Source organism: Aotus nancymaae, unplaced genomic scaffold, assembly GCF_030222135.1.
Source record: "Aotus nancymaae isolate 86718 unplaced genomic scaffold, 86718_ANA_hifiasm-v0.15.2.pri h1tg000108l, whole genome shotgun sequence".
In the NCBI taxonomy this organism is placed as follows: domain Eukaryota; kingdom Metazoa; phylum Chordata; class Mammalia; order Primates; family Aotidae; genus Aotus; species Aotus nancymaae.
The window spans coordinates 488218-503468 of NW_026988523.1; the positions used below are offsets into that span (position 1 = coordinate 488218).

General features: G+C 40.8%; 1 protein-coding gene across 3 annotated transcripts in view; it reads right to left on the reverse strand.

Moving 5' to 3' along the window:
- The window catches only part of ILDR2 (immunoglobulin like domain containing receptor 2), a 57789-nt gene that overhangs the window by 35069 nt on the left and 7469 nt on the right, over nt 1-15251 (reverse strand). For all 3 annotated transcript variants that reach the window (XM_064370376.1, XM_012444712.3, XM_012444713.2), the window contains exons 2-3: nt 5583-5915; nt 4523-4642 (exon numbers count right to left, since the gene is read on the reverse strand). In XM_064370376.1, coding sequence (XP_064226446.1) covers nt 4523-4642; nt 5583-5915 — 453 coding nt within the window. The remainder of the gene's footprint in view (nt 1-4522; nt 4643-5582; nt 5916-15251) is intronic.

The window sequence follows — 15251 nt, forward strand, 5'->3', positions numbered from 1 at the left end:
ACAGTGGCATGGTTCCAGATGATAAACAGCCTGTCCTTACCATTGATTCTAGACAAATGTCTAATCTTGGATGGAAGATTTCTGGACACTCCCACCTTCTGTGACTGCTGGTATGGCCCTATGGTCCCAAATGACAGTCTAAATATTTCTAAGGTACCTGTCACTGTCATCTCAAAGCCCCCAAAACACTGTATGCATTTGCAACTTCACAATGACTTTACCTTCTGAATCATCAAAAGACATTAAAGGGTGTTCAGTATAGTTTTTGTGTTTAATGTTGAATCAGTGGTTGTCCTCCCGTTTCTGTGAATCACATGTCTTTGGATATTTCTGAAACCACTGAAAGAGCCATCCATAGCGATTTGTGGATGGTTCAGATGTATGGTGTGGAAGGAGGGGTGAGTCATGCTCAGTGGGAAGGAATGCAATCTAGACAATAACAACTATGCCTTTGAAGTCAGAGCTTCGGTCAATGGTTGTGGGCAGTTTCACTAAGAAATAAACTGAAATACTGAGGCAAACCTGGAGCAAGTAGCAATCATGACCCATGCCCTCAAGTAGCAACCACATTTTTTTTAACATAGCCTATTCTATAGCTTCTTCATACAGACAGGTCATGTGGTATTGCAGAAAGAGATAAGGCTAAGAATCAAAACACTTGGGTTTGATCATTGACACTTTTTAAACTGGAATATTAGTCATAAAACCTAGACATCAATTTTTTCATTTGGAAAATAATACCTGCCCTCCTACCTTACAAGATTGTTACAGAAAAATTTTATAAACTGCAAGTTATTTTCAGTGTACATTAGTATTAGTGGTAGACGTAGCAATAGCATCCTCTGGTAGACACATATGGCGTTTTTGGCATTCCACATATATTCTTCTTTTATATAACAGTGTCTTACTTTACTTGGGAGAATTAATTCTTCTCTGTGTCTTGATAAACAAACTACGAAGAGCCCCTGGTCTCAAAAGGCTAAGCAGGGGACAACTGACCAAACTGGGTCAACCGGAACTTCACCTACCCTGCTTGCTAATAATTGTCCTGACCCTATGATCTAATCTGATTCCTCTGTTAAGATTTCTTCACTGGTTCCCCTAAGTCTTCAGAACCTAGTCCACACTTCTTAGTCTTGCACGTAAGACACTTCACAGTCTTGCTCCATCAACTTTTCCATCCTCACCTTTGTGAGTATAATGAGGAGTCCACATTCTTCTTAACTTTGCCTTTAATTTATATCTTTAACCCATCTTTCCTTACTAATTCGTCTTCTGTAATCCCAACCAGTTTTGTGCTCCCCATTTTGTGATTATCTCCAAGAAGAGCTACAGCAGTTGACTCTTTCAAGCCACCATCAATAGTTTTTTTTCTTCACTCTTCGGGGATTAGTCCTCTTAGCCTTGACATACTGCAAAAGACCACAGTTTATTCCTTCTGGCTTCCTTGTGAATGAACATCAATCACCCTGTATGTTCTTGTAACCAACCTGTTACTCCATTTATCTCTTTCATGAGGATTGATTTCCTGGGAGATCATTTTCTTATTCATCAAGGGAGTCACATCAATCATGTTCATCTACTTTTTAAACCAAGAACTTCAGAATAGAAGTAAAGCTCAAAAGCGTTATTTCTGAATACCTTTTCCTGTGTATAAGTACCTCCAGGGATATGGAACTCACTTCTGAGAACACTTATTCCATCTGTAGATGTCTCCAGTTGTTACTGTTAGATGTCTCCAGCTCTTCTTTTACACTGAGATAGACTCCCTCCTTTTGTAACTTCCACTCCTGATTCCATTTTATCTACCCAGAGTTATGTTTCCATTCTCTCTTCTATATAATTTCACTTCAAATATTTGGAGACACTTCTCATGCTCCCTGTTCCAAGTCCACTTTTGCTAGACCAAATCCTCCAATCACCCTCATATAAAATTCAATGACTGAGCCAGTGGTTCATGAACATTATAATTAGGAGACTGTGGGTCCCAGTTATCTTCCCACAGAGGTCTTCATCTCCTTAAGAATGACCTCAGAAATCAGCTTGCTCTCTGGTCTCACATAAAAAGAATACTTAACAAATAGGCCAGCAGGATGAAATAATCCCAACATAAGAAATTTTAAAATTGTGACAGCATTTTGAAGTATTGTATAAAGGGGTGTGAAGATAAAAAAGACTCAGAATTTTGTATTTGGAAAGTAAATACAGTGTTTTATGCACTCAGAAAAGTTTTGTAGATTTCAAAATAACCCCTTTAAATAAGTAACACAGCTCGTGTTGTCCCACAAAGTTTCCATGACAAATTTATCATGCTTTGAACACCTCTAATTAATGTTGAACATAACAGAATGATGTGTTTTTCTCCCCAAGAACCCTAGCATTTCTGTTTATTTCACAGACAGGCTACTTCGACTGCAATGAGTTTGGATTTGCAGTCTTGAGCAGTTTCCTTTACAATTCCTTTAAAGTAATACTGATTTTTGTTCTTCATCTTTCCTTCCATAATTGGTGACCACTGTCATCTGAACTTCCGTTTTACTCACCTCTCAGCTGCTGGCCCCTTTCTTCCCTTGGGAATAGCATTTTTGCCCAAGTTACTCTGCATGTTTTGATGCAGAGGAATGCCCTTCATACGCTTCAACACATCCTCAGATGACAAAGCTTTCACTGTATTTATTTCCCCATGTTTGCAGAACAACTGGGACCAAATTATTTAAAGTGTTTATTACCTGGCCCCGTTTTCCTGCACAGGCAATTACTTCTCTGCAAATGGCTGCCCTGGCCAAATAACTATCTTCACAATTAGCTAATTGCAGGCTCAATGAGCCACTTATTCCTTCAAACTTGACTATTAGAGTGTGATTAATCAAAAATGTGTCTTTTTATTCTCTTCTGATTTACAGTTACAGCAGATTCCAGATCTGATCTCCCTATGTTCTTTTACAATGTCAATATAAGACTTTTACCTTCATTTCCTACTAAATATCAGTCATATTTCCATTCTTCTGTAAGTCACAAGTTACACTTTACATATTGGACCCAAAGACTTTGTTTGAATTAAGTCAATCTTCTAATAAGGCAGACCATTATTACCTTAATACAATTTACAAAATATAATGCGGCTGGGCGAGGTGGCTCACACCTGTAATCCCAGCACTTGGGAGGCCAAGGTGGGCAGATCACTTGAGGACAGAAGTTTGAGATTGGCCTGGCCAACACAGCAAAACCCTGTCTCTACTGAGACGTGGCGGTACACACCTGTAGTCCCAGCTACTCAGGAGGCTGAGACACGAGAATCACTTACACCTGAGAGGCAGAAGTTGCAGTGAGCTGAGATTGAGCCACTGCACTCCAGCCTGGGCAACAGAGCAAGACTCTGTCTCAAAAATAAAATCAAATAAAATAATTTTTAAAAATAAAACAATAAAAACTAAAAAATATAATGCTAAGGCATCAGAACAGTTATTTTGCCAAAGTCACACAATCATGATAAAGACTAAAACTAAAAATCATAACTAGCAACTGACATTTTCTCCCTAGGAATTGAGTTTTTCTATAATTTTTACATAGGGTACAGATCAACCTTCAACTTCACTTACTTTTAATAGGAGGTACTCTAACATATTCCTCCAAATTGCCATCGTTTGGTTTCTTGGAAGCTACAAAAGTGTAATTTCTTTTGAAAAATGGCTTTAAGTATATATCCTGAACTACTTTTTTCCCTACAATTATGCAGTTTCTTTTCTTATTTCTGTATCTTCTAATTTTCTTGTTCAAACAACATTAATAGAGCACAAAATATGTACTCAATTTTCAGTTTCATACAAAGAGGTCAGCTCCCACTGACATTCCTCTAATCCACAAAAAAGGAAAGTAGCCAAAAGTAATGAGTTTCCATTTATGAGGAAATTAATATTAATAAGGATTAGATGTATTTGCTTTGAGAATAACTTGGACACTTTTAGGTTTCAAGATATTTGCGTTCCAATTAAACACTAGTACATCTCCCAAGCAGCTGTTTTCATTGGGCATCTTTGATTACTAAACTCTCCACTTTACCACTATCTTTTCTTATGAATGTCTTAATGGAGGTAATCTAGTGGGAAAAGATCCCTGATGTCTCCGGAGGTCCTGACACATCAGTGAATTCTAATCTCTATGTAATCTCTAGCTTGCTTCAAGGGCCTCTTGCATTTTCTTCAAAATTAGCATATAAAAAGACAAAGAGAAAAATCAGGGTTAAAGATGAAACTGGAAAGGATGGGAGGAAAAAAACTAATAAAGCAGAAAAATATTCGGGACAATGATAAAAGCAGGGAAAGGGGGTGGTCATAGCTTTCAGGAAGTAAGACATAGTAAGTACAACCACTGCTCATAAAGAGCATATTCTACAAGGGTGTGTGCGTGAGAGATAAACACCGTGTATGCAACCTGCTAATGCACACACGGGACACGTGAGAAGAGGGACAGGATACAGTGCAAGTGATCTAAGATGACAATGGCACCTGTGGTTTTCACTTACCCAACACCAGCAGCTCCACTGAGTCCTCATTTTTGCCCTCCAGGTCATCCGGGGTGGTGATGATACAGTAATAGAGTCCGCTGTCTCCCCACATGAGCTTTCCAATTTGAAGATCTGCATCTGTTATCACAAAAAGAAGGACCCAGTCCTAAAACTCTGTCCTCTGAAAGAAAAACATTGAACAATGGGGGTTGGGAGGGGAGAACCCCTCTGGAGTGTCTGCAGTATTTTCTTTCTTTATCTGGATGGTGATTGAAAGAGGTGTACTTTCTTTAAAACAGACAAACAAGACCAACAGAACCATAATAAAAACTAGCTTCTCTAAGGAAAGACAATTAGAGCCTGCCAGAAACTGGTCTAGTTCTGGTCCAGTTTCAGGAGTAGGAGATGGCTTTGAACCAGGCCTGCAGAGGCCCCTGAGAGCCAGAAAAATGCTAGAACTCTTCTGAACTCCTGGAAATAAGCTAACATCACAGGAGTTCTTAAAAATTCAAATAATCAAATAGGTCATGTCAGACTCTTGGGAACTTTTGATGTCCAAAGCTTTAGAGAGCAAGAGAAAGGGTAGAATTGATGCAAAGCCACCTGGGGCTTGGGCCAAGCATCTACTTGGCTCTGTTATTTGTATGCATATATCCCTTCCCCCAGCAAAAAACCTGCTTTAAATTTGGGAAAGAACCCTAAAGGCTGATGTCAAGGTAGGTATAGGATGTCTGACGGAAAAAATTTTTTCCCTAAAACCCATTTCAATTCAGCTCTAAAAACAAGCTCCTGAGACTTGATGCTGGACTCTGGAAAGACTGTTTCCAAAGTTCATCTGTATGTCTTCTCTAGATTTTATACCATCCACCCTTTCCCCCGTCACCATCCCATCCCATTAAACGGTTAGATGTAATAAGTCTAACTCTTTAACCCACCAACCCGTAAAAGGTCTCTTGATGCTCGCATTTCCAATAAAATCAAAGTCTTGAGGGTCTGAAAGGGTGCGAGGTTAGGATATCACCTTATCGACATAAGGGAAGGGAAGAATGAAACTAACCTCCCTCCCATTTATTATTACCATGAACAATCGTGATCTCTCTGCCCCTGTAGAAATCTCCCAGGGTGATGGCCGAGCCCTGCTTTGAGGCTACCACTCGAACAGTCCTCCTGCTGTCTAAACAATCCAAGTAGGGGTCCCACTCCAGGTTTCTCTTGCTGAGAGATTGGGCCCGGGTAGAGGACATGCCCAAGGATTCTCCCATGCGATCCTGGCAGTAGGACTTGAACTTCCACTGCACAACTGCAGGCTGATGAGAGGATGTAGAGAAGTGGCAGCGAAGCACAGTGGGCTGGAAGAGCATGGCCACCTTCTTCTTGTCGGGTACTGTGACCTGAAGACCTTTGACCATGGCTGCAAAACAGAATAAACATGTCCATACGGTGTCCATATCCTGGACCTCCCCTTCTACCATATGGTCAGACCTTTCCACTTCACTTCCCTAACTTGTGTCTCCTCAACCTCATTTTCACCATTACAATTGATGGCATTAATATCCATCTGGTTGCCTTGTGCAGAAATATGCCCTCTAATATGCTTTGGATTTGTGTCCCTGCCCAAATCTCATGTCAGCTTGGAAGAGGGGCCTGGTGGGAGGTGACTGTATCATGGGGGCAGGTTTCCCCTGTGCTGTTCTTATGATAGTGAGTGAGTCCTCATGAGATATGATGGTTTAAAAGGGTGTGGCACTTCCCCCTTCACTCTTTCTCTCTTGCTGCCATGTGGAGAAGATGCTTACTTCCCCTTCACTTTCTATAGGCCTCCAGTCATGCTTCCTGTTAAGCCTGTGGAACTGTAAGTCAACTGAGCCTCTTTTCTTCATAAATTACTCAGTCTCGGGCAGTTCTTTATAGCAGTGTGAGAGCTGACTAATACAACCTCACTCCCTATATCCGGTCAGGCACTAAGTCATGTCAACTTATCTCTTAACATCTTTAAGATGTTAAGATGTTCTTCCCTTCTCTTTAACCCCATTGCCATTGCCTGCTTAGACCCCCTTCATTTCCTCCTGGTAACACTACGATAATCTCTTGTTTGGTCTCCCTGCCTTCATTCTGTCAACACCCAGTATACTCTTCTTGCTACAGTTCAGATCATCTTTCTAAACTGATTGTTATGGCTCTCTTTCTTAAGACTTTCACTCATGCTCCATAGCCTTCAGGATAAAACCCAAAGTCCTTGGCGAGGTTTTCCGTCACCTAGTCCCTCTAACCTCCTCAGCTTTACCTCTTACCTCCGGAAGCACCTCTATTTGAGTGCCAAGCTCCAAGAATATCAAATAACTAATAGCTTCCCCAGTGGGACATCCTGTTTCACACCTCTACATCCTTGCACATGATGTGTCCTGTTTCTGGGATGCTTTTTCCTCACTTCTTTGCTTGGGCAACTCTTCTGCATCTTTCAAAATCCAGTTCAAGGACTTCTTGTAAAGCCTTCTCTGACCAGTAAGTTTATAGCGTCCTCCTTTGTGCTCTCAGTACACCCAGCATTTTCTTCTGGAATTTACTCTAACAGTCTTCCAAGTATTTCTTTTCATGCTTGTCAGGCCTGTCAGACTTATCAGGTATGGAAGGCATCTTACCTTGCTGCCCTGGCTTGTGAAGCCCATAGGTACTCAACAAATATTTGATAAATAATGACAATGAAGCCAGGAAGTATCACTTCAGGAGGAAGTGACTTCCCTTCCAGCTGGTGACCCAGCAAAGGGGACAGAGATGAAGAGGAAAAGAAGTCTTTGAGAGAAATGGAGGATTTCAGATCAAATACTGTAGACTAAGTTCAAAAGCTTTGAAGGGTAATCAAAAGAAGGAAAAAAAGGCGGGGCTAAAAAGCAGATGAGAAGTTTAAGTGGTAAAAAGATCCAACCTGGGGCTTGGTAACCAAGAAAGAATGAGAAATTTCAGTGAATGAGAGACCAGGGGTATGTTTGAGAAGCAAAGGTCCCACATAAACTCAAATGATAAGATCTAGAAATGCCAAACAAAGGGAACATAACTTCCTCAGTTGAATAGGAGAGTCAAGAGTTTCTACTTGATGTGAAGTTAGAAGCAGAAATAGAATTATGATGAGAGGCAGAAAAAACAAATATGAAGATAGATAAAGAGGTTCTGAATTGAATCCAGGGGACTGTCAAGTCAGCTTCAAGTAGCTTGGGGCAGAGACATGCAAAAAGGGCTACTTTCCATGGAGTCCCGTCCTTTATTAGTGCCAATGTTCACAATGACATCCTGCAAAGCCAACTCACTCCCACAGCTAAAGCATAAACTTATTTATGAATATGCCTCTTTACTGAAGGACTCTTGACAAGGGCAAGATACATATTTGTACTCATATCTTCTGACATCCAGACCAACAACTCTATTCAATGAAAGGAACAATGAAAAAGTAGGTCCTAATTCCTATTGGGGAAAGAGGTTTCTGCATTCTGTAAAACCTGGAAGTGAATTCAACAGCGTATATGAGATTTATTGAATCTCAAAGCATTTTGGACCTACCCTGTGCTCAGTAGCCACCTACAGAATAAATGAAGAAATGGATGAGCAAGTGAATGGCTATTAATATGGGAATTTCTAGGACTTTACAGAGCAAACTAGTTAAATAAGTCAGAAGTGTAGGAAAACAGTGCTGGCATCAAATAGGAATGGCTTTGAATCTCTTCTGGCCATATACTAGGGATGGTTTCTTGAGCAATCTTAGACTCCTTTTCCTCATCTATAGAATGAGCATCATAATGCTTACTCTCAGACTTGTTAACAAACGTTCTTTCACTGGGCACCTTCCCAGAGGAGACTCAGTAGAAGACCACTGTGACCAGTAAAGAGTAGTTCTCAAATGCTAATTCTCCCTCCCTTGCCAACCTTTCCCCTCGCCTCCCATCCTGAATCTTGATGACCATCCATCACCACCAGGCTTGATTACATAAAGATTATGTAGATCAGCCCCATCAAAAAGCAAACAATTCCATCTGGAGGCTCACTGAAGAACCCTAGCTTCCGTGCTTCCCTTCACCATCCCTAAATGTTGATGTGGCTAATTCCACATCACAATTCCACACTACATCTCCCTCACTTACACAGCTGGATAGAAAAATCACTTTCTTTATAGTTTCTCCTTAAATTCTAGTGCATTAATTTTTTAACCTTGTAATTATCCTTCAAATCCTTAATTACACCCCATTTTTCAGGTAATAAAAATGGGATGAGAGAGGTGAAATGACTTCAGTTATCAGTGGTTGAGGCTGGATAACCACTCACAGGCACCATTCCCATACAAGGCTGTGTGCTTGACCACACCACCTTTCTACTCTGCTGCTATTCTGGCATTGAATCACATTTCCTAGCCTTTCTTTCTATTTTTTCCTTTCCAACTTTTGTTTTAGGTTCAAGGGGCACATGTGCAGGTCTGTTACACGGGTAAATCGTGTGTTGCAGGGGTTTGGTGTACAGACAATTTCGTCATGCAGGTGGGTGCTATACAAAAGTGTAGTGAGATTTATTTATTTTTTTAGAGAGAAAGTTAAGTTTGTGGTTTTGTTGATTAGATGATTACCAAGAATAACCTCCTTCTAAGCTCTGTTCTGTTAATGAGATTAGCCACTTGAGCAAGCCACTGGACTCTCTTAAATTATTAACAGAGGTTGGTCAATGCTCAGCTTCTATGACATAAACATAAACTCATGTTCCCAAGAATAAAAAATACATTCTCAGAAACATCTGCCTTTTTATAGCATGATACTTAAAAGCATGGATTTTGTAGTCAATCCTAAGTAAGAATCCAGGCTCTACATGACCTCAGGCAAATTACTCAACTCTGATGACTTTCAGTGTCCTCACTGGCAAAACCAGAATAATAGTAACTATGTTATGGAGTTGTTTGAGGGTGAAGTGAGATTGTATCCTAAGTATTTAGAATAACACCTGGCACATAGTGAGCATTCAATAAATGTAGTTGCCAGCGTTGCTATCAAGAGCAGTCTGCTAACTTCTGTGAAGCTACAAACCTAGAGCTATGCAAGCACCGACATCAAGGTGTGAGATGCCGAGTGTGTACAGGGCAAAAACTGCACAAGAATGCTAGAATATGTCATTAGGAGTTCAACAGTGACAGTGCCTGGGTCTGCTCATCACTGCACATCACTTATGTACCTCCTGGAACTCAGAAGTAGAGAGTAACCCTGTGAGTGTGTGTGCACACCAACATACACATGTATGCATGTACAGGCACAATGGGACTCTAAGGGTAGATCTGGAGAAGACAAGGCTAGAATTCCAAGTAAATGTCAGGGTATTGGATCTTTGAGGACCACAGAGTGAAGTGTTAGAGATAAAAGTAAAAATGCCAATCCCTGCTTCCGCACTATAAGTTTCAAACTGTAAGATGAATGCCATCCAGTCCCCAAACTGCCCTGACCAAGCTTATCAGGACCCCCATTCCCACTGGAGGGTAGGGTCTAGAATTGCTCTTCTGGCCCTAACCCTGGATCGCTGGTGAGTGCCTAGGTTTCCTATAACCACTGGGCAGCATCTCTTTCTCTCAACCTATGTTTACTTTATTTGAAGACTGTTTTTCCACCTTGGTATTCTGATTTGCAATCCAGTTGCTCCACTGGGTCTGAACCCTTGCCCTGAACTCTAGCCTGCTTGCCTGGGACCCTGATACCAGCCCCTTCTCCTGAGGGTTGGGTATTGTTTCCTATACTCTTCATGCATGACTGATCCAAATCTGAAACTGTGATGCTGCTATCCATCCAACTTCAAAAAATACCTCTCATAGAACCCCCACAGATCAGGCTCCTCAGCGCTGGTAGCTAATTTGGGTGGGGACTAGGATTGCCAGTCCCCTGTGGATGCTGAGATTTGACCTGGAGATACCCTCTCTCTGGCTCCCATTCCCAAGAGGTCTGCCCTGGGGGTAGGGGAGTATCCTGAGCTGGGGTCTTACCTCTTACGGGTTCTGTTTTCGTTTTTCAATTTTCCTACTTGTCATATGCCAAAAACCAGGTCCAAGAACAAGTACTTCTTATGCTGGAGTCTATACAGGCTAATATGAATATGTAACTATAAGTCTGAATTCCAGATAAATTAATTAAACATTTTCAGCCTCTTTGTAGTGATAAGCTGTGCATTTGATCCAAGAAATCTTATTTACTCCCAAGGTTCCAACTACCAGTTACGTCTCACACTCCCAATGCCCTTAAGCCTCATCTGCATATTTAACAAATACTTTAAACATGTCTAAACCTCTTTCATCATCTCCTCTTTTCCCACCCTAGCTCTTGCTTACAAACTCATCCTTTCTCTATCTCTCACTCTTTTGCCAAAATACCACTTAACCTATTGCCCTAGATAGAAATCTTAGCTTTGATAATTTCCTCTCTGTCCCTGACCACATTCAGTTGATCTAAGTCTAAATATCTCCCAAATTTGATCCTTCTCTATTCTCACTGTCACTCCCTTAAATCAAGTTTCTATTCCTGCTACTAGATAATAGCTGTAAAATGCTGACTATGTGTCAGGGATTGTGCTAAGCACTCTTCATGTAGTATCCTAATGAATTCTCTCAAAATCCTATGAAGTAGGCATTGTTATTATACCTGTTTTATAGATGAAGAGACTCATGCTCAGAGAATGTATGTATCTTGCCTAACATCTCAAGGTTAGCAGGTGACAGTCACATTTGAACCCAGACTGACTGGCTCCAAAGATCTTCACCATCCTTTTACACAGTCCTCACCACCATCTGGGTTTGAGAATAGCCAACTAAATGGTCTTCCTACTTCCAACCCAATCCATTCTCCATATTTTTCTAGAATACTGTTTTTAAAACATCATCAATCATGTTAGTTCCTGCTTTAAGGCCTCCGTCGATCCCCCATTCCCTCCAGGACAAAACTGAAATACTCTGACATGGCATATAAGGCCTTCTCCTTGATTTGGCCCCTGGCATGCTCCGGCCATACTGAAATATTTCTCATCCTTTGACTATAATAAGTATGTTTTCTCATCCTCCTGGGCAAATATCAGGCCATGAACTGAAGGAGTTCCTGGGAGGCAGACATAGAGAAGCACTGAGAGAGTCTTGCCCACTCATAAACAAACACACGCTGGTACGATGTGAAGGCTGGGCCTCTGAGTCCCGGCACCGGTAACACCACATGGGACTTGAGTTTCAAACTCGTATAAAGAAATTTACAGAGGTGCAGAAAGAACCTGTGCTTCATCCTATAAACTAAAGCAAGTATTCTGTAAAACTAGAGAGAGGCACCTTAGGGGAGAGAGCAAAGAGGAAAAGTGAAGCAAGGTAAAGAATTATACTGTAGAGAGTACACCTGCAAAAATTAGACCTTGTAAATTAAAAAAAAAAAGTTTAAGGATTCCTCACTGAATGAAGCACTAGAAATGAAGACCATAGGTGGTTTTCTGCTTTGAAGAGGAGACAGTCGCCATTCTTACACCACCAGACTATTCTTTTAACTGTTTTGGTGCCCTGACCTTCAGGAAAACTGCCCTTGACTATCCAATTTTAATTTGATCAAAAGCATATTTTAAAACAATTTGCTAAGTTCTGGTAAAACAGATTTAAAAAACCAGTCCCTCATCTCGAGAAATTCAATATAAACTTCATTTCTAACTATAAGGTCCCTGAGGGCAGGGGCCAGGATTCGATTGACTTTGTATCCCCAGTATACAGCAAAGGCAAAGAATATAGCCAAAGCTAAAAAATGTGGAATGAATCAATGAATGAATGAAAAATGAACCTGTGAGTCTGAGAGGCCTTTCTCAGCAGGTGGTCTCCAGTTCAGAGAATGGATTCTGGCCAATAACTAGGAAAGCTGCCTAAAGGTAGAGTGAAGAGTGACAGCTCAGAGCAGCAGCCCCCATCTCAACTAATCTCCAGGCGTAGGTACCTAGCCACCAGGCTAGGGAAGATCAGCTTCAAGTGCAGACAATGTCTCGCTGCATGTGCAAAAAAAAAGGTTCTGCCCCAATTCTCATGTAAAGAAAAAGATTCTATATATGATGAACTGTGTTCTTGCAAGAATAACAAACACAGACTCTAAGGCAATGCTATTCTTATTTTTAGCACTTTCATTTTTTTCAAAGCAAGTTCCTTTCCCTCACTAGTTGTAAGCTATTCCTGTCAGCATCTTTGGGAGGCAGATCTATAAGCACAGCCCCATTTTAGAGAAACAAAGAATGCTGCTAAAGGTCATGGAAAATTATCATCATTAGAGACAGGCATCTTTAGAAATGTTGTATAATGATCACCCACCCCTTAACGCTTTGAGTACCAAAAGCAGGATTTGACCTCATAATTGCCCGTTCCTCAGCATATCTTGGCCTTCAAATTCCTAAGGATTTTCTTCATTCAGTTTGACAATATAGTTTGAGTATCCCTTATCTGAAATGCTTGGGACCAGTAGCGTTTCAGATTTCAGAGTATTTGCATGTACATGAAGAGATATCCTAGGGATGGAACCCAAATCTAAACACAAAATTCATTTATGTTTCATATGTCTTTATACACATAGTCTGAGAGTAATTTTATTTAATATTTTTAATAAATTTATATATGAAACAAAATTTGTGTACATTGAACAATCAGAAAGCAAATGTATCAGGTGTAGAATTTTCCACTTTTGGCATCATGGAGGCACTCATAAAGTTTCAGATTTTGGATTTCAAATTCTCAGGTTACCAATGCCCAACCTGTACAAATCTCTCTTTGCCTGCCTTCAAGTTAGGTATTCGTTAACAAATTGATCTTTTGTTTTTACAGTTTTAACATCTTGTCCCAATTTCCTAAGATACTTTTTAGGAACAACTAACGGGCAGGTTTTTTAAGTGTAGGAGATGAATTGCGGGATGAGTAAACATCTCTTCTGGGTTTGGTCATAATTCAGACAAGGAAAGAAAGCTTGTTCAGCCCTTAATAGCACTGTCAGGATGAGAATAAAACATTTTGGGAAATATTTAAAGACAAGGCTAAAAGTATAAAGACAAAGAAAATGCAGCTTGAATCTTTTTTTCTTCTTGAAATAGGAACTATTCATCGTCTTGATAAACTTGTGTTTAAAAAAAAAACTAAAAAACTAAAATAAAAAGGCTTTACCAAGAATAGTAGACATTGCTTTGGAATCTGCCTATTTTCTGAGCCTCATTCTCCAGCTTTCCCATTGATTCTGTGAGCTAATCACCTTCTTTCCAATAAAGTCCTTTCCTGCTTAATTTGGCCAGAGTCAGTTTCTCTTGTTTGCTACCATGGTATACCTGATTGCTCAATCTACTTTAGGGTTAGGGTAACCAGATGTACTATCTTGAAATTTTAAAAAACATGATAGTGTTCTTGTATGTCTTCCCCTCAAGAGTCTCAAAAGCAGCAATATGTCACTCTTTTCCAAAGAGCCATGGTAAACACCAGTGCTGCCACTGCCCAGGTGGATTTTTGCTCATGGTGTAGTTATTAGTTGCTGCCAATAACTCTGGTGTTTGTTTACACAAAGCTTGCCATTCATCAAGCATATTTTCTCTGTGTCCAAGTGTGCCATCCTTTCTTGTTCTCTGCCACCACTGTGTAGGTAAAAGCTAGAAACATTTTCTTTCTGTCTCATTTGCCTCATCTTCCACAGATCTGAAATGAGTTCATGGGAGATGTCTAGCTGGCTTAAACACTGTTCCAATGGGACAAAGCAGTGCTAAAAGAAGTCAGTCTTTTCCCTGCAATGTAGAGGTACTTTGAAAACTGTCTTGGTTTCCAAGTGGGTCAGACTTCTGGGATGGAACAGCCAGTTAGACAGGAAAAAACTCCTCTAACGAAGCTATTATCAGCCTTTACCAACTTGTTAATCTGTACTTCCTGCCTAGATCTCTTTCCTAACCTCCAGAATCAAATATACAACTTCACTCTCCATCAGGATGTTATGCAAGCCCCTCAAACTCATCCATCTGTATAGATGGAGATACTAACCATCTCCTTCTTCCTTTTAGTGATAGAAATTCCCAGGTTTAATTTGGCCAGCCAAGTAGTATATATTTCCTAGTCTCTCTTTTAGCTAAGTGTGGCCATGTGACTAGGTTCAGGACAAAGGTATGTCAGGAGAAGTGATGTATACAACATCTGGGCCACCTCTCTCCAAACAAGTGGCTTGCCCTGGAACTCTGCTTTCCTTGCCCCTTCCTGCTGAGAAATGGCTATGAACAGTCTCGGAAGCTGCATGTTGGAAATGGTAGACTTACCCCCAGAGATTCGGGCTGTTACAGGAGAAAGAAATATACTCTTTTGTGTGGGTTACAATATTTTAGGATCTCTTAGTTATAACAGCTTAGGCTATACTTTAAACGGAAAATAAGGAAGGTAGGAAGGTAGAAAGGGAGGGAGGAAGGGAGGAAGGGAGGGAGGGAGGGAGGGAGGGAGGGAAAACTTCATCTTCCTTCCTTAACATATTTCTCCTGGCTGGGTGTGGTGCCTCATGCCTGTAATCCCAGAACTTTGGGAAGCCGAGGCAGCCAGACTGCTTGAGGCCAGGAATTCGAGACCAGACTGGCCAACATGGCAAAACCCTGTCTCTACTAAAAATACAAAAATTAGCCGGGCATGGTGATGTGTGTTTGTAGTGTCAGCTTCTTGGGAAGCTGAGGTACGAAAACTGCTTGACCCAGGACGCAGAGGCTGCAATGAGCTGAGATCGTG